Below are 26137 nucleotides of genomic sequence, written 5' to 3'. Positions count from 1 at the left end.
CTCAGCCAGTGTCAAACACATGCCTCCGAGTCACACCTAAGGGGAAGGGAGCCAGGTGCTTCTACCCTAATTCCTTGGTTCTTCCCACACAACAGCCTGCCCAGGGATGCAAGGGAGGACCTGGAGGCCAGAGAAGACTTCAGGCAAAGAAATGTTAATGCTGCTGTGGGAGGCCAGACATATGTGCCCTGAAATGCTGAGGATGAGAGCATATAGCCCCACTTGCTCTACTAGGTAGAGGCATTTTATTTTAAGGCCATGGGGTCATTACTGAGCCCAAGGATAGGACAAGGCCTCCTGAGACCCAGGAAGGACAGCTCTGAGGCTCCAAGCTCTCTGCATCTTTCTGCACATGTCTTTTCTTCTCTCTACACAGACATATTTTCTGAGCTTCTCTGCCACATGGACAGTCCTTATTTAGGAAGCCACTTCCTCCTTGTCCTCCACACAGCCCAGCAGCAGGGCACTGACCTACCTGGGCAGGGGGCCCAGACATCTAAGTCCCCACAGGCAGCTTCCTCACCCATAGGCCACTGGGCAAAGCTGTGGGTGGGGCCGGAACTCTCATTCTGGGCTCAAAACATCTTCCAAATGTGGTAGAATCTGTCCCAGGTCCAATATGCCACCTGCTGCTCAGGTCATAGTCCAGCCTCCCTCCAACATGGGAGCCTCAGTAAGGAGTGAAGAGCAGCAGACGGCCCTGTGCAGGTGGCTGAGGTCTGGGACAGATGAACTGAGCTCAGCCTCCTTCTTGGAGCTCAGCTCAGCTCAGTGTCCCCCCAGGTCCCTGCAATCACAGGGCCAGCTCTAGGCTCAGGCATCCAGGGTGCCAAGCAGGAGACCACTCACCCTGGAAGCTCCCCGCAGGGTGGAAGGGCCCCACTGCTGCCAGTCAGCTGGTTTCTTCTCTCCCAAATCGCCCATCTTTGCCTCACCTCTAGGGAGAACCTACCTCACTGCACCCACCTAACCATGGGAACCTGAGAGGGGAGAAGTCAGCAAGAGGCAGAGAGCAGGAAGCTTCCTTGGCTTTGCAAACAAAGGAGGGGCTGAAATGTGGGAAACAGGGATCTGCTGCCCAGAAGTGGTGGCTGGAGGTATTTGGAAGGTGATCCGTGGCAGCACCCTTAGAGACAGTCGCTGTCCTGGGCTCAGGGCTTCCCATGCTGGCTGTCTTCCAGCCAAGTCCCACCACACAGATGGAGTCTGCAGGGATGGAAGACTTGCCACCTGGAGCCTGCATCAGGGCCCACACACACCTTTTCCAGGTGTGCCCCCCATGCTGCAGACACACCCAGAGGACTGAGGAGTGGCCAGGGGGATGGGGGGGAGAGACAGCTGCTGCTGCTGGGGAAGGTGGCTTAAACAGAGCATGGACAGGCAGGCTGGATGTCCACTTGCAGGAATGCAAAGCCCCTCCAGGTCCAGGATGGAATTGGAGATGGGTGAGAAGAGAGTGGATCAGGCCATGGGCTGAGAGTCAGGGCCTTCATTTGTTCTCTGTCAAGGACCTTGCAGATGTTTAGGGTGGCCTGGGACCAAATTGTGAAAAGGTCCAGTCTCTGGGGTCAGAGATTTCAGGCTGTGTGACTTGAGGCAGGCGACACGCTTGGACCTCAGGTTTGTCCCATCTATAAAAAGAGGTAGCCTTAGTGTTTACTTCATAAGCTGGATGTGACAGTTAAATGATGACCATAGCAATCAGGGGGAGGGGCCAGCCTGGCTGCTGAAGGAGCTGGGGAAGTTCATTTAGTCTTCATCTCTCCTCGCTTCCCTCCTCCTTTACTCCATCCATGTGATTCAGAAGTAAGGGGGTCCTCCTTGAAAATGAAAGGGGAAAAAAAATTAAAAGGATGAAACCAAGTTTCATAATGCCTTATTATGAACTTGGATGTACCCATGGCTGGCAAGGAATCAGAAACAGAAACAGTTTTTTGGGTTTGTTTTTTGTTTTTTGTTTTTTGTTTTTTGTTTTTTTTTTTTTTGGTCTTTTGTCTTTTTTTTTTTTTAGGGCCGTGCCCATGGCATATGGAGGTTCCCAGGCTAGGGGTCCAATTGGAGCTACAAACTGCCAGCCTACATCACAGCAATGCCAGATCCAAGCCATGTCTGCAACCTATACCACAGCTCACGGCAACGCCAGATCCTTAACCCACTGAACAAGGCCAGGGATCAAACCCACAACCTCATGGTTCCTAGTCAGATTCGTTTCCCTGCATCACAATGGGAACTTCCAGAAACAGAAACATTTTGAGAACAAATCACCCCTTCCCATTGGAGACAAAAGAGGGCGATGACTTTTCAGAGTTAGAAGATAAATATCAGAAGGCACACTTCATTTTTTCCAAACATCCACTGTCCATCCCAGACAAGAGCCAGACAAATTAATTGTACTTTGAGAGTTCCCGTTTTTTTGTCTCAAGCGTTCAGGGCCATTTCCCTAACAGAGATGCTGTGGGCTTTGACTGAAGGCCTCTGTGTTACAGAGCAAGTTGGTAGCTGGCCTTGCTTGGGGTACTGGATTCTTCCTCTAAGTTGAAGGGATCCTCATAGAATAGTAAGAGTCAAAGCAGTTTCATGAGCAGTAGCCAGTGACCAGGGCAGTCACATGGGGCCCCTTGCTTAGAAGAAACTTGGTTTGATGCTCTGCCTTCACCACCTTGAAATCATTAATAAGTTTTTAACAAAAGACCCAGTTTTGTTTTTTGGGGTTTTTTGGGTTTTTTGTTGTTGTTGTTGCTGTTGTTGTTTTGGTCTTTTTGTCTTTTTAAGGCCATACCTGCGGCATATGGAGGTTCCCAGGCCAGGGGTTGAATCAGAGGTATAGCTGCTGGCCTATGCCACAGCCACAGCAATGCCAGATCCAAGCCACGTCTGTAACCTACACCACAGCTCACAGCAAAGCTGGATCCTTAACCCATTGAGCGAGGCCAGGGATCAAACCCGTATCCTCATGGTTCCGTCAGATTCTTTTCTGCTGCACCATGACAGGAACTCCAAGACCCACATTTTCATTTGGCATTGGGCCCTAAAAATTCTGTAGCCAACCTTATAATAATTATAATTCTATTAAAATGCACTTAATGTAAACCCAGAGTCATTTCACATTTGATCTTTACCAAAGTGCTCTGAGCAGGGCTATTCATCATCCTTATTTGACAGATGTATCCCCTGCTTTGCCCACTAGGCCACCCTTACCCATACTCCCTCTACTGTTCAAGAGCCTTCTATACAAGTTACACCATATTCAGAGTACCATTTGCATTGTTAGTATGTTCCTTTGAATTGGCTCGCTTCCTTTTTTTAACTAAAATAAAGATGTCTCAAAAGGAAATTATATCAATGCCCCAAGTAGAAAGCCATTATCATTTTTTATGCAGAGAAAGTGACTATAAATATAGGCACAACAGGGGAAAAATAATCAGTGTCGTTGAAGCAAGCTGTATGCTGGTGTCTCCTCAGGTGCTACACACAGACCAGCTCTCTGCTAAATGCAGAGACCTCACAAGTGCAGGCAGGACTTAGATGCAAAGAGAGCCTTGCTTCTCAACATAAGTTGGAGAGTTGTGGGAGCTCAGTGTTCCCTCTCAGTGACCCTAGTTGCTGAGTGGGTGTTCCCTCTAAAGTCAGCACAGACAAGCTGGGTACACTTTGAACTGTGTAGGAGGGGGCAGCCAGCAGTATACAAAGAACCCACCGCTCCTGAGAGGTGATTGTGCTCAGTCCCCCGGGGGGGACAGGGAGGAGGGGAGAGAACCCCAAGCACCCTTAGCCTAAGGCTATTATCCCGGGTGCAAATCAGAATCACCTGGGGAACTTTCATATTCCAGAACCCACCCCAGACCCACCAAATGATGATGCCCTCACTGCACAGATGGAGCTCGGTGTCAGGCCCCTCAGGCAGGAGGAGAAGATGGAAATGACCCACCATCTTTCTCCTAAATGACCAGCACCCTGGTTTTCCTTCCTCCCCCAGATCCTAGCCTCCTGGTGAAATTCCTTAAAGAAATTCCAGCAGGCACGCTGGTGCTGGTGGCCTCCTACGATGACCCAGGAACCAAGTAAGTGGGCACCTCCGCCTGCCAGGCCAAGAGAGAAGCAGATCACACATTGCCAAACGGCGAGCTGTTTTCCTACCATCCTGCCAGTTCCAGTTTCTGGCAACTTCTCCTAACCAGACAAGCACACAAGAGATGTTCTGGGGAGGTTCATCACAGCTGTGGTTAGAGCAGTGAAACACTGGACACACTCTCCCCATCCAATAATAGCCAACTGGTGATGGAAATTATGATGTATGGTGATGTAGGATGTGTTATTACATATGATCATAACAGAGGATATACTACATCAAAAATGATGATGCAGGAGTTCCCTTCGTGGTGCAGTGGAAACAAATCCGACTAGGAACCATGAGGTTTTGGGTTTGATCCCTGGCCTTGCTCAATGGGTTAAGGATCCAGCATTGCCGTGAGCTGTGGTATAGGTCGCAGATTCGGCTCGGATCTGGCGTTGCTGTGGTTGTGGTGTAGGCCGACAGCTGTAGCTCTGATTCAACCCCTAGCCTGGGAACCTCCATATGCAGCGGGTGTGGGCCCAAAAAGACAAAAAAACAAAAAAAAAAAAAATGATGATGCAGAAAATAGTTAGGACATGGAAGAGTGTTCACCCTTTAGTATTAAGTTTTAAAAAAAAAAGCAGTTTACAAAACAGTTGGCATGATCCCACAGTGCATGGGGGGGGACATGAAGGAATAAATTAAAATTTTACAATGATTATGTCAAGGTGGGGGTGAAAGTGTAAGTAATTTTTTTTTTCATTACCTTGAGAAGTTCCGTACTTTTCAAGTGAATGTATATTTGTAAACAGAAGCAAAATCATGTTGACACCTCTCCAGTCCCTCAGAGAGGCTCCAGGAGTGGCATCCTGGCCACTCTGCCCTGTTTCTCTTGAGTTGAGCAAGGCTGCTCCACCTGCTGGAGGTGGAGTAGGGGTGGGCCAGGTGCCTGAGCTGCTCCTCTCTGCCCTCCGACCTCACCATCCTCTCTGGGCCCCTGCAGGTTGAATGATGAAATCAGGCAGCTCTTCTCGAACCTGGGCAGTGCCTACACAAAGCAGCTGGGCTTCCGGGACAGCTGGGTCTTCTTAGGGGCCAAAGACCTCAAGGGCAAAAGCCCCTTTGAACAGGTACGTGCCCGGCGGTCTCCCTGTCCCGGTGAAGTGGGGGTAGGTGGGTGATGATGCCAGGGATGGACGGACAAGAACTGGGGTGGCTTGGAAAGGACACGTGGGGCAGTGTGGGGAGGACCACCCAGCTCAGAGGTCAGGGTGGCCCAACTGGCTCATCCCGCCTGGAAGCAACCTTGACCATTGTACAAGGAGGTGGGTCATATATTCATACAGAGACAAGCACCAAAAAGAGGAAAAAAAAGAAAAGAAGCATGGCAGGAAATCAAGGTGTGGAGGGAAGAAAGCAAAAGGAATGTCAAGGGGGAATCTCACATGAAGAGGGTGGGGGCCAGAGCAGGGAGGGGAGGCCCAGCTGGGAGCACTCCCACCAGCCTCAGTCTCCCCACCTAGAAAGGGGAGGTTGAGCCAGGGGAGCCCCAAGTTCCCTTCTAAGTTCCCTATGGAGAAGGCGAAATTGCCCCAAGAAGGGGACACAAGGAGAGCCCCCTGAGTATGTGGAAGGAATCGGGGGGGTCCATGACATAGGACTCCACAGTCACTGCCTAGGGCGGGGGTGGGGGCACAAGCTGAGGGCAGCTGGGAGGCATCCCCAGGTGGGGTTTGAGAAGCACTCACAGGAGGAAGGGGGTGAATGGAAGAAAATGCTGCACCCTCTCCCCCTGTGCAGGGTAGTCGCCATCTGCATCCCCAGCTGAGAACAATTCCAAAACTGGGAGAACTGGCTGGCCTTCCCCAGTATGGAGTTGGCCAGTCTCTGGTGGTGAGAACATTCAGCTCTGCCCAGATCTAAGACGGGGAGCTAAGGGTCAATGATTCAGACATAGAGGACCACTTCTGTCCCGAAGACAGTGGGGAGCCATGGTAGGCTTAAGCAGGAGCGTGACCAGAATCAGATTGCTAATAAGAAAGGAGTTCCCCTAGTGGCTCAGAGGTAATGAACCTGACTAGCATCCATGAGGATGCAGGTTTGATCCCTGGCCTTGCTCAGTGGGTTAAAAATCTAGCGTTGCCGTGAGCTATGGCGTATGTTGCAGACACAGCTTGGATCCAATGTTGCTATGGCTGTGGTGTAGGCTGGCACCAGCAGCTCCAATTCAACCCCTAGCCTGGGAACTTCCTTATGCCACAGGTGTGGCCCTAAAAGAAACAAAAAAAGACTAGTATTCAGCAAGGGCTGGCCCTATGCAGGCATGAGTGAGCACCTTCCCTGTAGGGCTTATACCCACAATGGAGTAGGTACAATGATCGTGCAAGAAGTCAGAGCCTTGGAGAAGTTTTAACCAGCTTGTTCTGTGATCTGGGTCTGCAGCCTCCTCAAAGACTCCCTGTCCTCATACTTGGAGAACAGTCTCCCTGGCTGTGCATGGACAGCACTGCAGAAGGGGCAGGAGTCAGAAGGCAGTGAGGAGGCTGCTGCAGGAATCAGACCAGAAACACAGCAGCCTGGAGCGGGAGGGGCTGTGGGAGGCAGAGAAGAGGTGAAGTCAAGAAGCCTTGAGCTGAACCCCAAGGGGATGGGGTCGGGGGAGGTGCCACCATGGGCTGCAGGAGGGTCTGCCTTGTACGGAAAATCTTGGTCTGGTTTGTCTGTGTGTGTTTCCAAGAGACTGTATTCAAGTAATTAGAAATTACTTTTAAAAAGCAAGGGATAGTGCAAAGTAGTTTGTGATAGAGAAGACCCTCTGTTCACACCCTGTGGGTGAAGGACAGAGGAGGCAGGGGCCGGGGGGCTCCAGAGTGCCCCCTGTGGGAAGTGCCAGGGGCTGGACTCTCTGGGAAGATGCTTGAGGCTGACCTGACAGGGCAGGCACATTCTTCCATAAAGTGCAGCGTCCACACCCAACAAAACTGGGCCAATGACAGCAAAGAGGAGGCATGGAAGTAGAAAAAATCAGCACCACCTTTGATGTGGTGCCTATAATCAGCTGAGTGCAACCCATTACCCACAGATGAGCCAAAGACCGCAACACGGTGAAAACCATCCTATCTTTTACTCTCACACGTGGGAACCTGGGATTTCAAGAAGCAGCATCTAGAATTTACTTTTTCTTCGTAAGGGTTAGCCGGTTTTCCCACTGGTAGAGTTTACTATTTACATTTTTTTCTTCCAAAAACTAAAGCCTGAACATTTTCAACACACTCTTAATTGATTGTATCCTACATTTATTATTACATGTATTAATATTAATTTATACATTAATATTAATATTGCACCTCAGTCTCCCCATCTGTAGCATGGGATGATAATAGTAAGTACTTCTTAAGGCCATCATGATGGTTAAATGCATAAGGCAGTTTGTGCCTGGCAAGGAGCAAGCACTCATTAATTGCTAGGATGCTTCTTTTTGTTGTTGTTGTTGTTACTATCATTTGGGGTTCCTAGAAGAGCTGGTGGAGGACTGGGGAGAGGGGCTAAAGCTCTCCGAGGACCTCCCACCCACCCATGCACGGTGCCCCTTCAACCCAGGGTATAACAGTCATGAATGACAAGGCTGTGGTCTCATTTTGGAAACTTTGGGCAAGTCGCATCCCCTCCCGAGCCTCAGTTTCTACATCTGTGAAGTGGGCTGGTACTATCCAACCTGCACTGCCTCCCAGTGGGGGAGTGGTGAGGATGGAGTGAAGCCATTTAGGTTTTAAATCCCGCTGCAAATGTAGGCCAGAGTCCTAACATTGTCAGTGACTTTTCTCTCTCTCTAGTTCTTAAAGAACAACCCAGACACAAACAAATACGAGGGCTGGCCAGAGCTGTTGGAGCTGGAGGGCTGTGTGCCCCGGAAGGTATATTAGCAGCTGCAGATCTTCTTGGACCGGGGCCTGAGGATGCTCCTGCCTGCCTTGGGCGCCAGAGCCCAGGTCACTGCGAGCTAGGCTGGCAGAAGCTGACAGACAGCGGAAGTGGAGAAGGAAGAGGGCAGCAGTGTGCAAAGTGCTGAGGGCCTCAAATACTTGGCACTCTTCCTGTTGGAAACAAAACCCTCCCTGGGCAGACGTGACCTACCCAGAGGTGGCCAGCCCCAGGGGTCCTGCCGGAGCAGCTGATGTGGCAAGAACAGGTGTGCTTTCCCTCAGAGACTGCTGACTCTCCCTCCCAAGGCAGAACAGAATGGACTGCCCACACCTGAGCACAATTAAATTTTATTCTTGCTTATTTTGAACAAACTTCCCCATCCCTTAATGCGCTGCATTTTCCCTGGGATGGAAATGGTCTCGACAGGGTTTGCTGGGGCCATGAGTTCCCATAGGCCAGTGTCGGCTTCAAGCACCCAGCGAAGCAGCTGGAGAGGAGGTCGATTTCACAGGGATATCATTTAGGTGTGAAAGAGTCCTTGGCTCCCGGCATGAGGTTTAAGACCTACTGCAACAGGCAGCCAGAGGACCAGCTGCAGAGAATACTGTGATCACCTGCTGTTTAGATGGGAGCTAGAGAAAATCCAGAGCTGGAGAAGGGGAGGTAGCGGGGCATCCAAGAAAGGGTGGAAGAACAGCCAGACCAAAAGGCTTCGGGGAAAACATCCCGGATGCCTCCATGTGGGTTCCCCCGGGAGCACCCCCCAAGATAAGGATGGGATAAGCAAGTCCTTTACTTGGGAAGTGATTCCAGTAAACCCCCATAGTGGATGCGGAAGTAAGACAAGGAAGTGAAGGCAGCAATAAGGGGTGTGTGGGTGAGCGGGACTTAATGACACAGGTGACCCCTAGGAATCAGAATAGAGAGCACACCTCAGAGATCTCTTAGTCAGAGGTGAGAGAGCAGGGGTACTTATACACCATATCAGGTTGGCCATTGTTTGAGGGCTGCTGGGGTTGGGACTGATGCGAAATCCTGGGCGTGTCCCCTCTGCCCTACATGGCCATCTTGGCTTTACGGAGAGTCCTTAGCCACATCAGTGCCCTACACTGGAGGCCACTGAAGTGGTGAGGCCCAAGGGGTATGGTGGTCAGACCCTGCCTTAGGTCTCTGAGCAGGGCTAGGGGCTGGGAGGGGAGAGGCAGGAGACCAAATCCTGGGAGAGGGCAGGGGAGCAGGAAGCACCTTTACATGGGCTCCTGGAGAGTATACCGGGCAGACCGCCTGGCTCGTGGAGAAGATGCCCACGCCCCAAGCGCAAACACCCTGAGCAGGGGAACGGCAGAGGCTAAAGTCCGGTGCCCAAGCTCTGGGGACAGGCAGGGCTTCAAATGGGCCCATCAGACTCTTTACATCACCTTCAGGGCACTGTGGCCACTGTAGGGACCCCTGGGACAGCTCGAGATTGGGGCAGGACAGAGAGTCCAAAACAGTTAAAGAGAGTTAAGTCTATATCATTGAGTCTCTTACCCACTAAGAGTCAGTTTCCTCACTCAGCAAAAAGTTATTACGCTTCAGGAACTGGGTTCTTAGTGGGAACAACTTGGTGAAGAAAACCAGGCACAGTTCTTGCTCATAGTCTAGGGGCAATGTGGCTTGATAAGGACTAGGTTGGGGGAAGGATCTCAAGATCAGGGAAGGCATCCTGGAGGAAGCAGCCTCCACAGTGAGTCTTGGGAATGTATAGTTTGCCAGGCACAGAGGGGAGGAGGGGTGTGCCAGCCAAGGCAAGATGATTAACGAGGCCAGGAAGTTGGAGAGACCAGGAAGAGGTAGAGGGTGGGTACCAAGAGCTGAGCAGACAAGGGTGAGAGGCTGGAGGGCCTTATGGCCAAAGGGTCTGCTGTGACTTTGTCCAGAGGTGGCAGGGACCCAATGAGAGGCTTAGACTGGGGTTGACATGATCACATGTGCAGGCTTTAAAAAAATTCCTCTTGGCTGTGTATGGAGAAGGGAGTGGAGTCAGGGAGGCCAGTGAGGAAGCTGCTGTATGATCCAGGGAGAGAGGGTGGTGGCCTGCCCAGGAGATGGCTTGGGGATAGAAAAAAACAGACCAATCTCAGGGATATTCAGGAGGTAAAATGAGTAAGACCTGGGGACTGATTTTCTCATCCTCGGGGTGGACAAGCCTTCAGGAATCTCTGCAAGATACTCATGACCTTGGAATTGGGGGCTTGTATTTCCCTACTCCCCTGCTCCCCAACATGCCACCCCTCTCTCCCAGGAGTGAGAATTCTGCAGGAGGGGAGGGGATGTATCTATTCCCTCAGCCACAATCAGGTCTTTCCAGTAACTGTAATTCTGATCATCGCCAGTAGGTGGCAGCCCAAGATAGACAGGGAAGGGAGGTAAAGTCCACTCCTTGGGAATGGTATTGCACTTCATGGACTGGTTACCTGGGACTTGCCAATACGCATGGACTTACCACTACTTTTATTAGCAGCATCATAACAGCAGTGCCTAGGGGGTCCCCTTTGTGGCTCAGCAGGTTCCAAACCCTAGGATCCATGAGGATGTGGGTTCAATCCCTGGCCTTGCTCAGTGGATTAAGAACCTGGCCCTGCCATGTGCTGTAATGTAGGTCACAGATGTGGCTCGGATCCTGCATTGCTGTGGCTATGGCACAGGCCAGCAGTTGCAGCTCTTATTCACCCCCTAGCCTGGGAACTTCCATATGCTGCAGGTGCAGCCCTTAAAAAAATAATAAATAAATAAAAATAACAGCAATGCCTAACTTCTATGGAGAATTGCTGTCATCCACCTATTCTTTGCAAAGAGCTTTACTTGAATTACCTCGTTTCATACAGCCCCTGGGGTAGGGATCGTTGTTATCCTTTTACACATAAGAAAAATGAGGCTCAGAGAGGTCAAGTGACTCATCCAAAGTCACACAGCTAAGGAGCCTCAGAATAAAGACTGGAATCGCAGTCTATCTCCATCACTATAGGAAACAGACTCTTCTTCAGAAACACTACCCCTCATGGCGCGGTGGTTAACAAATCTGACTAGGAAACATGAGATTGCAGGTTTGATCCCTGTCCTTGCTCAGTGGGTTAAGGATCCGGCATTGCCATGAGCTGTGGTGTAGGTCGAAGACGCGGCTCAGATCCCGCGTTGCTGTGGCTGTGGTGTAGGTCGGCAGCTGTAGCTCCGATTAGACCCCTCGCCTGGGAACCTCCATGTGCCAAAGGTGTGGCCCTAGAAAAGACCAAAAAAAAAAAAAAAAAGTAATTCAAAAACACTGCCCTAACATTACTCTGAGGTAAACAGTGTTTCCCGATCCCCCTCTCTCCTCCCCCTTCTCCTGCCCTTCCTCCTCCTCCTGAATGCCTCTGATGACATTCGAAAAGTGCTCAGAATCTGTGTGAACATTCTCACCATCTACCATCATTCTTGGGAGAGATGGATGGGGTAGGTATGGGAGATTTGTTCTTCTCAAAACTCTTTCACATTTTACAGGTCTTGCTATATTTCACAAAGTTGTGGGTCAGGAAGGAGCAGATTTTTATCCCCATTTGCAGACAGAGAAAGAGAGGCCAAGAGCTGTGCCCAGGCCACACAGGGAGACTGGGCAAAGCTGGATCTGGAACAGCTGGTCTTGACCCTTGACCACCAACCATCGTTTCATAAATCATCAGTGTCTGTATTTGAATCATCTCCCTTGTACCAGGCTTTGCCACCTGGAGCCTTAAAATAAAGGCTCGGTGGGATGGGGAGGGGGCAGCATGCCCTTCCTCCTGCACATAGCATGGGGCCCGAAGTTTGCATTTCAGACCCACATGCTGCCAGGAGCCAGGCTTCAGAGCTTCAGCCAATCAAGTCCTCTAGTCAAGCAGGTTTTCCGTGTGGCTGATAAGCCATGTTTCAGCAGAACTCCTAAGCAGATGGGGAAAAATTAACAAATGTGTAAAATTACTTTTCTCTCTTCCTATCCCACCAAGAGCCAAGCCAGTGGATAATTATGGGATGGCTGCCAGAGGAATTTGATCTTCAGGGTTGTCTCATGGCACTTTTACTGATTTAGTTTGCTGCTCTTTCCAATTTTGTGGACTCTCCTTACTGCAGGGAATCAAATGCTACAAACATGTATACCCCTGCCATGTTTGGAACAGGGAAACAAGTAATGAAGAGCAGTCGAGGCAGGGGCTGGACCCAGGAGAAACAGCAAATAAAGAAGTCATACTTTTGCTTGGCTGGAGGGGGCAAGGGTGTTGGGGAAAATAGAGCAACAAGAAATACTGATAATTCCATGCAGGGAGCACTTGTGTTGAGCCAGGACTGTGTTGAGCACTCTATATACTTGGACTAGTTCATCTAATCCTCCTTCACTTATTTATCCACTTCACCAATGTTTTGTTTGTTTGTTTGTTTGTTTGTTTTTGCTTTTGAGGCCCACACTTGCGACACATGGAGGTTCCCAGGCGAGGGGTCAGATCGGAGCTGTAGCTGCTGACCTATGCCACAGCCATAGCAACACAGGATCCGAGCTGCCTCTGCAACCTACACCACAGCTCACAGCAACACCAGATCCCCGAGCCCCTGAGCGAGGCCAGGGATCGAACCTGCAGCTTCATAGATACTTGTCAGATCGTTTCTGCTGCGCCACAATGGGAACTCCATCCACCAATATTTATTGAATGACAGCAATGTGCCCAGCACTACTTGAGTCACAGGGGGTAAACTGATGAACAAGACAGACTACGTCTCACTTTTGTGGGGCTGCCATTCCAAGTGGGGAAGCGCAATGATAAACACAGAAATAGTATCATCCCCGTTTCTGATAAGTGTGGTGACAAAACAACAGAGAACCCAGGAGGCTATTTTGCATAGAGAGTCAGGGAAGGCTTCTCTGAAGAGGTGAAACATGAGCCTGATGATAAAGAGGAAAGACTCATGCAAAGATCAAGAATGGAGTCAAGGGAGATAGGACAGATTTCAGGCAGAGAGAACAGCAAGTGCAAAAGTCCTGAGGTAAAGGGGGTGGTGGTATGGCCAGGAACTGTCAGGGAGAGAGGGATGTTGGGCCAAGGTCTGAGGGGAAAGAAAGGTTGGATAGATGAGACCTTGAGAACCATGGGGGATTCCATTCTATGGGCAAAATCAGATCTAGAACACCTAATATTTGCCTCTTCACCCCCAACTATCACTTCATAAATCATCAATTTGTGTCATAAACCATCACTGTGCCAGGCACTGTGCTGGAGGAAAGGGAAGGGTTTCCCCACCCACCCAGCTCTTGGGGAACAGCGTTGTGCTTAAACTAGTTTCCTGGGACTTGCCAATGGGCAGTGGGTTAATCACCAGTATCACAACCAACATAATAGCAGCACCTAAATTCTACGGGGAATCCTCTGCTCAGCTTTACATGAATGACCTCATTTCATCCTCACAGCCCCGTAGGCTGGGGCCGTTGTCATCCTGCTTTAGCCAAGAGGAAGATTATAAAACGGGGAATGACGTGATCAGATTTATGCTTTAACGAAACAAAGGCTTCAGCTGTACCCACCTTCCCTTTCAAACCTCACAGCAGCCCTGTGTGCTGATTATATGACCCCACACACACAAGAGGAAGGACCTAAGGCTCAGAGAGGTCAAATCATGGGAGGAATAGAGCTATGACTCCAGCTCAAGGTGACTCCGGCCTTAACCTTGCCCCACCCTGGCAACATAGAGAAGCAAGTGGGTGAAAGCAAGGAGGAGGCCGACTGCTGGGGGACGTTGAGAACTTGGCCCCGGGCCTGGAATCTGGCCTCCAGATATTTTCCTGGCCTGAGCCCAGACCAGCCACCCTCTGGCCCTCCCCGCCTGGACCGTTGCCCCATGGAATGAAGTGTGCTGCTCTCTCTGTCTCTGTGCGGGGAGAACCCCGGGCCCGAGTGCCTTCTAAGATCTATTATTCATGGGGCCGAGCAGCCCTGGGCTTCATGGCCCCACACAAGCCCTCCGATCCCCATGCCGCGACAGCCCCACGCAGCCCCTTCTCTCTCATCTGGGGGCGAGAAGGTCAAGGCGCGCCCTCTGGACCTGCCAGGGGTCACTCGCGGCGCCTGAGCTGCCGACTGTGGCTGCGGGGTGAGAGGACGGTTTTGCTTCTCAATGACGCCGGCTGCCTCTGTCTCTCTTCCCCGAGAGGGGCAGGGGTGCAGGAAGCGAGGAGCTACAGGGACCCGGGGAGGGCATGTGGCTGCCTGGGGACACCGGGCCCCTCCGTCAGGATCAATCACCCTAAGCCTGTCTGAGGAGCTGCCGGCTTAAGAGCAGCTGTGAAAGCTGCCTTTGTGCCTGAGGAGAATGAGCCACGAGAGGACTGGGGACCCCGGGAACCCCTCGGACCTCGGCTCCTGAGATCAGCGCTGCAGAGAGGACTCCAGCCCGGCCCCCAGGGTCCAGCCAGGCTGGGTGTCCACGTCATACCATGGGAGCTGCCCAGGGGAAGAAGGTAGGAGCTCCCAAGGGTCCTGTGGGGGCCCTGGACACGGGAGGGGGCTGCATCTATCAGGTGGGAGTCCTCACACAGCACCCACCAGCTCCTTGGAGCCTCAGCCAGGCACTGCCCGCCCACCTCCCTCCCTGAGCTCACAGAAAAGATTTGCATCTAGAAACCTGGCTGGGGCTCAGGGCAAGGCCAGCCTCTGATCCTTCCATCTCTGAAACAGACTTCCTGGTCTTATACTCACACACCCCTTTACTGCCCTGCTACAGGCTCCCTAACCAACCCCTGCCACCACCACAAACAACCACCCCCAGCCTCGGTTCAGGTGGATGCAGAGTCAAGGAAAAAAACCAATGATCACTGTAATTAAGCTGGCTAACCAACTGTCACCAGGTGTGGTAAAGCTGTGGGCAAATGATTGATGCTCTCTGTGACTCATTTCGTCATCTGTGAAGTGGGGACAATAGTAATCCCTACCTTAGAGGCCGGCAGTGAGAATTTAAAGATGTGAAGTGTTTGACAGAGTGCCTGGCCCAGAGTGGGCTATATACAAGCTGTGATCTGTTGTTAGCAGGACTTTCATGTTATTTCTCATCACCTTCTCAGTCTGGGATCTCACTTGGGAAGGTTATAGCATAGTCAGTGCAGTATTCCTTGGAGTGTGGGAGGGGGCTTGTCAACAGTCACCTTCTCAGGCTGACATCAGAGTCTCTGAGGAGGGACTGGGATTCTGAGTCTATTCACCTGCTTTCAGGGGGCTCACAGCCCATACCGACCACAACTGTGATCCCAGCAGTGAGGTCAGGCTGCCCAGGTCCCAGCTCATCCACCTACTTACTGTGAGGAACTAAGCCTCTCTGGATCCCAGCTCATTTGTAAAGTGGAGCTGGTACCCATCTCGTGGGAGGTTCCATGAAACGTCGCCCTTCAAGCACTTATGATGCTGCCTGACAAGCAGAGAGCCTGATACCACAGAGGCTCTAATCCTCAAACAAGTCATGATGCGTTAAAGGCAGGGAACTGAGGCTCAGAGGCAAGACGTGATTTCTTAGCCAGGGTCATGCAGCTAGAGGAGAAAAGGGAAGGATTTTGATCCCCTTCTGCTTGACTCCAAACTTATGGCCAACCCAGCCCATCCTACATTTTTCAGATTTGGAGACAAACACATCATGGACCACAAGGAGGAAGCACTCCGGACTTCAATTTCCCCATTTGCAGAAATGGGAGTGTTAGGCTAGAGGACCCCTAAGGGCGTTCTAGTGCTGGCTTCTGCTTTCCACCTCCCTTGCTTCATATGCAGAGTCAGGCCTGGAAATTTCTGCCTCCCTTCAGCATCCCCAAAAACATCTCCCCCTGAAAACTTGATTATCCTGGGGCTGGCACTTCCCCCATGCAATGCTTACTCCTGCCTGCAGGGGTCAGTGTGGGTCAGCTGCAGTCAAGGCAGGTGGTGACCTGACACAGCCTTTGGGAGTCCCAAAGATGCCTTCCCAGCCAAGCCTTGAGCCCCGGCCCTAACCAATCCCCACTTTCAGGAGCACTGTTCCTGCTCCTTCTCTCTGCCAGAAGAGAATGAACTCAGCCTCTAGACCCTATCTGTGCTGACCATGAAGGTGGAGAGTCATCTTGGAGACCAGCTTCCCAAACCTAGAAAAGACCCTAACAAGGTCTAGCAAAATATACCTTGAGTACCACCTCCCTATTCTCTCACATGTGGCAGACATCACAAATTGATCCCTGCACATTTTCCCACTAAGTCTAGAGAGCCTCACTGTCCTCAATACAGCAAACCGGGACTCCCCTAACAGTCAGTCAGAATTAGCCCCCAGGTTGAAAGCCATGCTATCCATGGGCCCAGTCCCTTCCCACGCCTTCTGGGAAAAGCCCTCCCAGAGAGAAAGCAGCAGGGAACTGTGATAGGAACGGGAGCTTTAGAGTCAGCCAGATCTGAGTCAGTTCCTCCACATCCTCGTTACCTTGGGCAAGTCACCACACCTCTCTGAGTCTCATATTCTACTTCAATAAATGAAAGATAATAGGAGTTACCATTGTGGCTCAGTGGTAACACACCTGACTAGGATCCATGAGAACGCAGGTTTGATCCCTGGCCTCTCTCAGCAGGTTAAGGATCCAGCATTGCCATGAACTGTGGTGTAGATAGCAGACATGGCTTGGATCCCAAGTTGCTGTGGCTGTGGCATAAGCCAGCGGCTATAGCTCCAATTCAACCCCTAGCCTGGGAACCTCCATGTGCTGCAGGTGCAAAAAGACAACAAAAATAAAAAATAAACAAAAGATAATAATCCTCCTCAGATTGTTGTAAAACCTAAATGATAGCATGCCTGGGAAGAAATAGGCACATATGCAATATAGTCTCTTCCTGAAGTGGACCCTCTCTTAAGTGCATCCTCTTCTGAGCCTCACAAGTCTTCTTTTGAGCCAATGAGGGCATCCATATCACACCCAATGGCTGATGAAAAAGCTGAATCCCAACAGACATAACTTCCCCAGCTTCTCAGTGGTGAACCATCAAGGAGCAAAGGCTGTGAGCGAGCTAGGTCAGGCTCTCTCTGAGCGATCCTTCATCTGTGAACCACCCCCACCCAAAGCCCCATGTGCCCACCTCTCTTTCTCTTTCTGGAGGCAACAGCCCCACTGGCCTCTGGGTGATGTGTAACAGGCTTGCTGTGCAGAATGTAATCACCCTCACCCTTGCATTTCTTCTCCCACTGGCTTGTCCTGTAAAGTTCTCAGATCCCGTCCCACAGTTATGGTTTGTTTGTTTTTTATTACTCAATTTATTACATTTATACTTTTACAATGATCATCACAATCCAATCTTATAGGATTTCCATCCCACAACCCCAGCACATCCCCCCACCCCCAAAACTGTCTCCTTTGGAAACCATAAATTTTTCAAAAGTCTGTGAGTCAGAATCTGTTCTGCAAAGAAGTTCAGTCTGTCCTTTTTTCAGATTCCACATGTCAGTGAAAGCATTTGATGTTGGTGTCTCATGGTACAACTGACTTCACTTAGCATGATAGTTTCTAGGTCCATCCATGTTACTAAAAATGCTGGTATTTTGTTCCTTTTAATGGCTGAGTAATATTCCATTGTGCATATGTACCACCTCTTCTGGATCCACACCTCTGACTATGGACATTTACGTTGTTTCCATGTCTTGGCTATTGTAAATAGTGCAGCAATGAGCATCAGAATACATGTGTCTTTGCAAGTCATGGTTTTCTCTGGATAGATGCCCAGGAGTGGGATTGCTGGGATCAAATGGTAGTTCTACGTTTAGTTTTCTGAGGAATCTCCATACTGTTTTCCACAGAGGTCGCACCAACTTACAATCCCACCAACAGTGTACTACAGTTCCTTTTTCTCCACACCCTCTCCAGCACTTCTTGTTTGTAGACTTTTTGATGATGGCCATTCTGACTGGGGTAAGGTGGTACCTCATAGTGGTTTTGATTGACATCTCTCTAAGAATGAGTGATGCTCAACATCTTTTCCTGTGTTTTTTGGCCATCTGCATGTCTTCTTTGGAGAACTGTCTGTTTAGATCTTCTGCCCATTTTTTGATGGGGTTCTTTGGTTTATTGGTATGGAGCTTGTGGAAGGTGTTTATTAATTTTGGAGATGAATCCCTTGTCAGTGGATTCACTTGCAAAGATTTTCTCCCATTCTGTGGGTTGTCTTTTCATTTTGTTTAGGGTTTCCCTTGCTGTGCAGAAACTTTTCAGTTTGATTAGGTCCCATTTGTTTGTTTTTCTTTTTATTGTCAATACTCTGATAGGTGGATCTGAGAAGATGTTGCTGTCATTTATGTCAAAGAGTGTTTGGCTATGTTTTCCTCTAAGAGTTTGATAGTGTCTGCTCTTATATCTAGGTCTTTAATCCATTTGGAGTTTATTTTTGTGTATGGTGTTAGGGAGTGTTCTCATTTCATTCTTTTCCATGTGCCTGTCCCATTTTCCCAGCATCACTGATTGAACAAGCTGTCTTTTCTCCATTGTATATTCTTGCCTCCTTTGTCATAGATGAGTTGGCTGTAGGTGTGTGGGTTGGATTCTGGGCTTTCTATCCTATTCCACTGATCTATATTTCTGTCTTTGTGCCAGTACCATATGGTTTTGATGATTGTTGCTATGTAGTACAGTCTGAAGTCAGGCAGCCTGATTCCTCCAGCTCCATTTTTCTTCTTCAGGATGTCTTTGGCTAGTCTGGGTCTTTTGTGCTTCCAAACAAACTTTAAAATGTTTTGTTCAAGTTCTGTGAAAAATGTCCTTGGTAATTTGATAGGGATTGCATTGAATCTGTACATTGCCTTAGGCAGTATAGTCGTTTTGATAATGTTGACTCTTCCAATCCAAGAGCATGGTATGTCTTTCCATCTAGTTGTGTCATCTTTGATTTCTTTCATCAGTGTCTTACAGTTTTCAGAATACAGGTCTTTTGTCTCTTTAGGTAGGTTTACTCCTAGGTATTTTATTCGTTTGGATGTGATGGTAAACAGGATTGCTTCCCTAATATCTCTTTCTACTCTTTCATTGTTAGTGTATAGACATGCCATCGACTTCTGTGAATTAATTTTGTATCCTGCAACATTGCCAAATTCATGGATGAGCTCTAACAGTTTTCTGGTAGAGTCTTTAGGAGTCTCTAGGTATAGTATCATGTCATCTGCAAATAGTGACAGTTTCCCTTCCTCCTTTCCAATTTGGATTCTTTTTATCTCTTTTACTTCTCTGATTCCTGTGGCTAGGACTTCCAAAACTATGTTGAAGAGTAGTGGCGAGAGTGGACATCCTTGTCTTGTTCCTGATCTCAGTGGGAATTCTTTCAGCTTTTCACCATTGAGAATGATATTAGCTGTGGGTTGGTCATCTATGGCCTTTATTATGTTGAGGTAGGTTCCCTCTATGCCCACTTTCTGAAGGGTTTTTATCAGAAATGGGTATTGGATTTTGTCAAAGGCTTTTTCTGTGTCTATTGAGAGGACCATATGGTTTTTATTCTTCAGTCTGTTAATGTGGTGTATCACACTGATGGATTTGTGGATATTGAAGACCCCTTGCATCCCTGGGATAAATCCCACTTGATCATGATGTACAATCCTTTGAATGTATTGTTGGATGTGGTTTGCTAGCATTTTGTTAAGGATTTTTGCATCGATGTTCATCGGTGAAATTGGCCTGTAGTTTTCTTTTTTTGTGGTATCTTTGTTTGGTTTTGGCATCAGGGTGATGGTGGCCTCATAGAATGAGTTTGGGAGTATCCCTTCCTCTGCAATTTTTTTGAAATAGTTTCAGAAAGAGAGGTGTTACCTCTTCTCTAAATGTTTGATGGAATTTGCCTGTGAAGCCATCTGGTCCTGGACTTTTGTTGGTTAGAAGTTTTTTAATCACAGTTTCAATTTCAGTTCGTGTGATTGGTCCGTTCATCTTTTCTGTTTCATCTTGCTGTAGTCTTGGAAGATTGTACTTTTCTAAGAATTTGTCCATTTCTTCTACGTTTTCTGTTTTATTGGTGTATAGTTGCATATAGTAGTCTTATGATCCTTTGTATTTCTGTGATGTCTGTTGTTACTTCTCCCTTCTCATTTCTAATTTTATTGATTTGAGTCCTCTCTCTTTTTTGCTTGATAAGTCTGGCTAAGGGTTTATCAATGTTGTTGATCTTTTCAAAGAACCAGCTTTTCGTTTCACTGATCTTTTCTATGGTTTCCTTTGTTTCTATTTCATTGATTTTTGCTCTGATCTTTATGATTTCTTTCCTTCTAGTAACTTTAGGTCTTGTCTGTTCTCTCTCGAGCTGCTTTAGATGTAAACTTAGCTTGTTTATTTGAGCTTTCTCTTGTTTCCTGAGGTGGGCTTGTATTGCTCTAATCTTTTCTCTTAGAATGGGTTTTGCTGCATCCCATAGGTTTTGGAGTGTCGTATCTTTGTTGTCATTTGCTGCTAGGTATTTTTTAATTTCCTCTTTGATTTCTTCAGTGATCCATTGGTTGTTTAGTAGCATGTTGTTGAGTGTCCACGTGTTCATGTTTTTTGTAGTTTTTTCCTTGCGGTTGATTTCTAGTCATATAGGGTTGTGGTCAGAAAAGATGCTTGATATGATTTCAATTTTTTTTTTTTTTTGTCTTTTTGCTATTTCTTTGGGCCGCTCCTGTGGCATATGGAGGTTCCCAGGCTAGGGGTCGAATCGGAGCTGTAGCCACCGGCCCACACCAGAGGCACAGCAATGCGGGACCCGAGCCATGTCTGCAAACTACACCACAGCTCATGGCAACGCCAGATCATTAACCCACTGAGCAAAGGCAGGGACTGAACCCACAACCTCATGGTTCCTAGTTGGATTCGTTAACCACTGCGCCACAACGGGAACTCCAGATTTCAATTTTCTTAAAGTTACCGAGGTTGGATTTGTAGCCCAGGATGTGATCAATCTTAGAGACTGTTCCGTGTGCACTTGAGAAGAATGTGTATTCTATTGTTTTTGGATGGAATGTCCTATAAATATCTATTAAGTCCATCTGCTCTAATGCTTCATTCAGGGCCTGTGTTTCCTTACTGATTTTCTGTCTGGATGATCTGTCCATTGCTGTCAGTGGGGTGTTCAAGTCCCCCACTATGATTGTGTTATTGTCAATTTGTCCTTTTAAGGTTGTTGGCAGTTGCCTTACATATTGTGGTGAACCTATGTTGGGTGCGTAGATATTTAAAATTGTTATATCTTCTTCTTGGATTGATCCTTTAATCATTATGTAGTGACCTTCTTTGTCCCTTAAAATATTCTTCATTTTAAAGTCTATTTTGTCTGATATGAGTATTGCTACTCCAGCTTTCTTTTGATCCCCGTTTGCATGGAATATTTTTTTCCATCCTCTCACTTTAAATTTGCATGTGTCCCTAGAAGTGAAGTGGGTCTCTTGAAGACGGCATATATATGGATTTTATTTCTGTACCCATTCAACCAGTCTATGTCTTTTGGTTGGGGCGTTTAGTCCATTAACATTTAAGGTAATTTTTTTTTTTTTTTTTGTCCTTTTGCCTTTTCTAGAGCCACTTCTGTGGCACATGGAGATTCCCAGGCTAGGGGTTGAATTGGAGCTGTAGCTGCCGGCCTATGCCAGAGTCACAGCAATGCAGGATCTGAGCTGCGTCTGCAACCTACACCACAGCTCACGACAACGCCAGATCCTCAACCCACTGAGCAAGGCCAAGTATCGAACCCGCAACCTCATGGTTCCTAGTCGGATTCATTAACCACTGCACCACAATGGGAACTCCTAAAATAATTATTGATATGTATGTTCTTATTGCCATTTTATTAATTGCTTTGGATTTTTTTGTTGTTGTTGCTTTTTTCTTCCCTTCTTCTCTTGTTCTTTCCTCTTCTGGTTTGATGACTATCTTTAGTGTTGTATTTGCATTGATTTTTCTTATTTGTTTGTGTATCAATTGTAGATTTTTGGTTTGCAGTTTTTCTGAAGTTTTGATATAGGAGTTTATATACATACGAGATTGTTTTAAGTTGTTGTTCTCTTAATTGCAATTTCATCTCCAGTGTCCTGCATTTGTACCCTCCTCTTCTCACAATTTCTGATTTTGGTAGCTTAATTGTGCATGGATGGTTTCGTATCTTTACTGTATATATACCTTTACTGGTGAGCCTTGTCATTTGTGGAATTTTTGTTTCCTGTTGCTGTCTTTTCTGCCTAGAGAAGTTCCTTTATTTTTTGTTGTAAGGCTGGTTTAGTGTTGTTGAATTTTCTTAGCTTTTGCTTATCTGTGAATATTTTGATTTCTCCTTCAAACCTGAATGAAAGCCTTGCTGGGTAAAGTAATATTGGTTGGAGGTTTTTTTCCTTTCATCACGTTAAGTATATCATGCCACTCCTTTCTGGCCTGCAGAGTTTCTGCTAAAAATCTGCCAATAACCTTATTGGGGTTCCCTTGTATGTTATTTGTTTCTTTTCCCTAACTGCTTTCAAGATTTTCTCTTTGTCTTTAATTTTGGTCAGTTTGATTAATATGTGTCTCGGGGTGTTCCTCTTTCATACTCATTGCACTTCCTGGATTTGAGTGAGTGGTTCCTTTCCCATGTTAGGGAAGTTTTCAGCTATTATCTCTTGGAATATTTTTTCTGCCCCCTTCTCTCTCTCTTCTCCTTTTGGCACCCCTATAATACGGATGTTGGTGAATTTAACATTGTCCCAGAGTTCTCTGAGACCCTCTCTTCATCTGTTTCCAACCTTTTTTCTCCTTTCTGTTTCGCATTTGTAATTTCTTCTAACCTGTCCTCCACCTTGCTTATTCGTTCTTCTGCCTCTTGTATTCTGCTGTTAGCTGCTTTTAGTGAATTTTTTATTTCAGTTATTGTATTTTGCATCTCTTCTTGTTTAAGTTTTATATCTTGTATCTCTTTGCTCAGTGTTTCCTGTAAGTTATCCATCTTTGCCTCCAGTTTATTTCCAATGTCTTGCATCATCTTCAGCATCAACAGTCTAAAGTCTTTTTCCTGGAGGCTGAGAATCTCCTCATCACTTAGCTGATTCTGGGGATTTTTCTTTCTCCCTCATCTGAGTTATAGTTCTCTGTCTTTTCATTTTTATAGGTTTTTAGTGTGGTGATCTTTTTTGGTGTGGCTGAAGTTAGTACAGGGGCTTGGTGTAGGCTTCCTGATGGGAGGGACCGATGCTTGCCCACTCATAGGTGGAGCTGATTCTTATCCCTCTGGTGGGTGAGGCTTTGTCTCTGGATGGGATTAGAGGTGGCTGTGTGCCTAGGGGGTCTTTAGGCAGCCTGTTTACTGAGGGATGGGGCTGTGATCCCTCCTGGATTGTTGTTTGCCCTGGGGCTTCTCAGTGCTGATGCTGATGGGTGGGGCTGTATTTTCCCAAAATGGCCACCTCCAGAGAAAGGCATGGCTGTTGAGTATTCCTGAGAGCTTTGCTTCCAATGTCATTCCCCCACAACAAGCCATATTCACCCCTGTTTTCCCAGGAGGTCCTCCAAGAACTGCAGTCAGGTTTGACCCAGATTCCTGTGGAGATTTTGCTTTGCCCTGGGACCCAGTGCACGTGAAATTCTGTGTGCACCTTTTAAGAATGGGGTCTCCATTTCCCCCAGTCCCATGGAGCTCCTGCACACAAGCCCCACTGGCCTTCAATGCCAGATTGCTCAACATTTAGTTGTAAATTTTGTTGTTTTTAGGAACAAAGTTGAGCTCCAGCCCTTCTATTCCACCATCTTAATCCCCAGACCACAGTTATGGTTTAATCATAGTCCTAAATTAACAGCTCTGGAAATCCCTTGGTGATGTGGTCCAGTCCTCTCTCCATTGAACAGCTTGGAAGACTGAGGCCAGAGAGGCAGAGGATTTTCACAGGGCCAGGCAACCAGGACCGGGGCATTTCTGCAATGCCTGGCAGCTCCAGGAACATAGGAGGACTGTGGATCCCCTGCCCCAGTACCAGGAAGGGGAGACAGAGTGGCCCCTTGGAGATGATTCCTGCCCATTCATTGGACCTTCTCCTGGTACCTAACTCTATCCACCACATCTTCATTCACTCCCACCCCAGCCTACCCCAGAAAATTATTAGCTGGGTACCCACTGCCCTGGGATGGGAGCTGGGCCAAGGATGGAGAGGGATGGTCCCTGCCCTCCTGGCCTTCTCTGTTAGGTGGGGAGACTGACAAGTATTCAAGTAATGATAGGTGAGAACAGTCCTGTGACAGTAGAGATGGGGCTGAGTGGTCAGGTGAGTGTCAGGATCATCTCCAGCTCCAGTGGGTGACTGGCCTGAGGACTTCAGGCTGGAGACAGTGCTTAAATCTCCATAACTTGGAGTTCACTTAGAATGCCATCTACTGCAAGGAATGGAAAGCCCAACCCCAGCAGGTCTAAACAATAAGGAATTGTATTGGGTTTCCTAAGCGGAAGTCCAACGGCTTGGTCATATCTCCAGGACTTTTTCCTAGAAACCCATAGCCAAGGTTCCCATAAACTGGCTCAAATTAAGTCACATACCCATACCTAAAGGGCATTGGCTTCACTTGGAATCCTGAACCTGTTGCTGGCAAAGGATGGAAATGAGACCGTGTGATTGGCTGAGGCCAGTCAGAGCCTTTCCTACCCCAGCACCCCCCGCCCCACCTCAGGGGGCTGGAGCCCAATCCCCCACTGACGTTCTCCCAAAACTCAATGAGGAGGGTAAGATGGACACTGGCATTTAATCATAATGTCCCACGTGGGGAGAGGTGGTGGTGTCTCTGACCACAGTGTGAATAGAGAGACTGAAAGGAAATTGAAAAGTTCAAGGGCATAGCAGAAAGAGTGCTGGACCAAGAATCAAAACACAAATATTGTTGCTTCCATTCCTCCTGGGCAAGTTATGAACTTCCCTTGAACTCAGCATTTTTTAATCTGCAAAGTGAGTACCCAAGGCACTGTCAGGATTTTTGCAAGAAAGTGTTTTCAATACATGGAAGCAGTGTTTCTAACTGTTTGGAACATTCCATTGGCCAGTCAGGCATGGACTGATTCTATAGAAATGAGTGCAGGCAACATGCCCTGTATGGGGCCTTGTTTTAAGTCCTTGCATTACACAGGGATGTCGCAGTACCTTGTTCTGAAACAGATCCAGGAAAAGCAACTCCTGTGGGCCTCAGGCACTAGCTGAAGATTCAGAGACCAACAGAGACTGGGTACTCAGTTCTCATCCCCCAATCATGAGCCATGTCCCACCTCCAAGGCCGCAAGCTTCCATGGAAGCTCTGTCCACTCTGTCCACTGCCTCATGGGCTGTCTCACACAAGCCCAGCACCAGAGGCCAGAATCTTATTTCTACCTTTAAAGGGACTGATAATAAAAACAACAACAACAACAACAAAAAAAAAACTACTAAATGATATCCTGAGAAAATATTACCAATAACAGCTCACATGCACTGCAGCTTTTGCAGCAGTTCTCTATTTGAATTCTCCAACAGCTCTTGGAAGTGTGTGCTTTATGCCCAAACCATCGGGGGCATGAAGAAAGGGGACAAGAGGCTCCAGGCTACCCAGCTAGTAAGCAGTGGAGTGGAGACTCAGACCGGGCGGTCTAAAGAGCCTGACCCCTCGCCCGTGAAATCCAATCGGTGCTTATGAACGTGGGTTCCTGAGCAGGCAGAACTATATGCAGATCCCACCTCTCTAAGCCTCAGCCTCCTCATCTGTCGAATGGGTTAATGATTTCACCCTCCATACTAGGATGAGGCGAGATGCCTGGCACACAGTAGGTGCTCAGGGATGGTGGGGGATATTGTTACTGCCACTCTGGAAGCTACAAGTGGAGCTTCAGCAGAGAGAGGCCATCTGCATCCCCAAATCGGCAGTGTAATAATCCCTTGAAGGCTTGGATGCTGAGCACTCGCGAAAACATTCCTCCAAACTCAGCACCACCCAGGCTTTTCACTTCCCTAAACGACTCTGTTGATGTTTGCCAAGACACTCATGGCTTTGCATTCATCTTCATTAGATGAAAGTTTCCTTGGCTGAAACAAAAGGGGAAAAAAAATAGGGAAAATATGGCCAAATTTGATAAATGGCCTGGAAAGGAGTGTTTGTTCTCACAGAGCCCAAAAGGCACACAGCTGGCTAGGCCCCACTGG

General features: G+C 48.1%; 2 protein-coding genes across 21 annotated transcripts in view; both read left to right on the top strand.

Moving 5' to 3' along the window:
- Positions 1-8349, top strand: part of FAM3D (FAM3 metabolism regulating signaling molecule D) — an 80568-nt gene extending 72219 nt beyond the window's left edge. For all 20 annotated transcript variants that reach the window (XM_084988784.1, XM_084988782.1, XM_021069099.2 and 17 more), the window contains exons 8-10: positions 3977-4061; positions 5058-5184; positions 7888-8349. In XM_084988784.1, coding sequence (XP_084844910.1) covers positions 3977-4061; positions 5058-5184; positions 7888-7977 — 302 coding nt within the window. In that variant the 3' untranslated portion in view covers positions 7978-8349. The remainder of the gene's footprint in view (positions 1-3976; positions 4062-5057; positions 5185-7887) is intronic.
- Positions 8350-14112: 5763 nt separating this feature from the next.
- Positions 14113-26137, top strand: part of FAM107A (family with sequence similarity 107 member A) — a 92867-nt gene continuing 80842 nt past the window's right edge. Inside the window, exon 1 of the mRNA XM_021068429.2 lies at positions 14113-14477. Within this exon, the coding sequence (XP_020924088.1) occupies positions 14454-14477 (24 nt within the window). The 5' untranslated portion in view covers positions 14113-14453. The remainder of the gene's footprint in view (positions 14478-26137) is intronic.

This window comes from Sus scrofa, chromosome 13 (assembly GCF_054392235.1).
Source record: "Sus scrofa isolate SSC_HxYL_T2T_F1_AM1 chromosome 13, Sscrofa_HxYL_maternal_Yorkshire_Landrace_v2.0, whole genome shotgun sequence".
Lineage (NCBI taxonomy): Eukaryota > Metazoa > Chordata > Mammalia > Artiodactyla > Suidae > Sus > Sus scrofa.
This window is presented reverse-complemented; position numbering and strand designations above follow the sequence as displayed.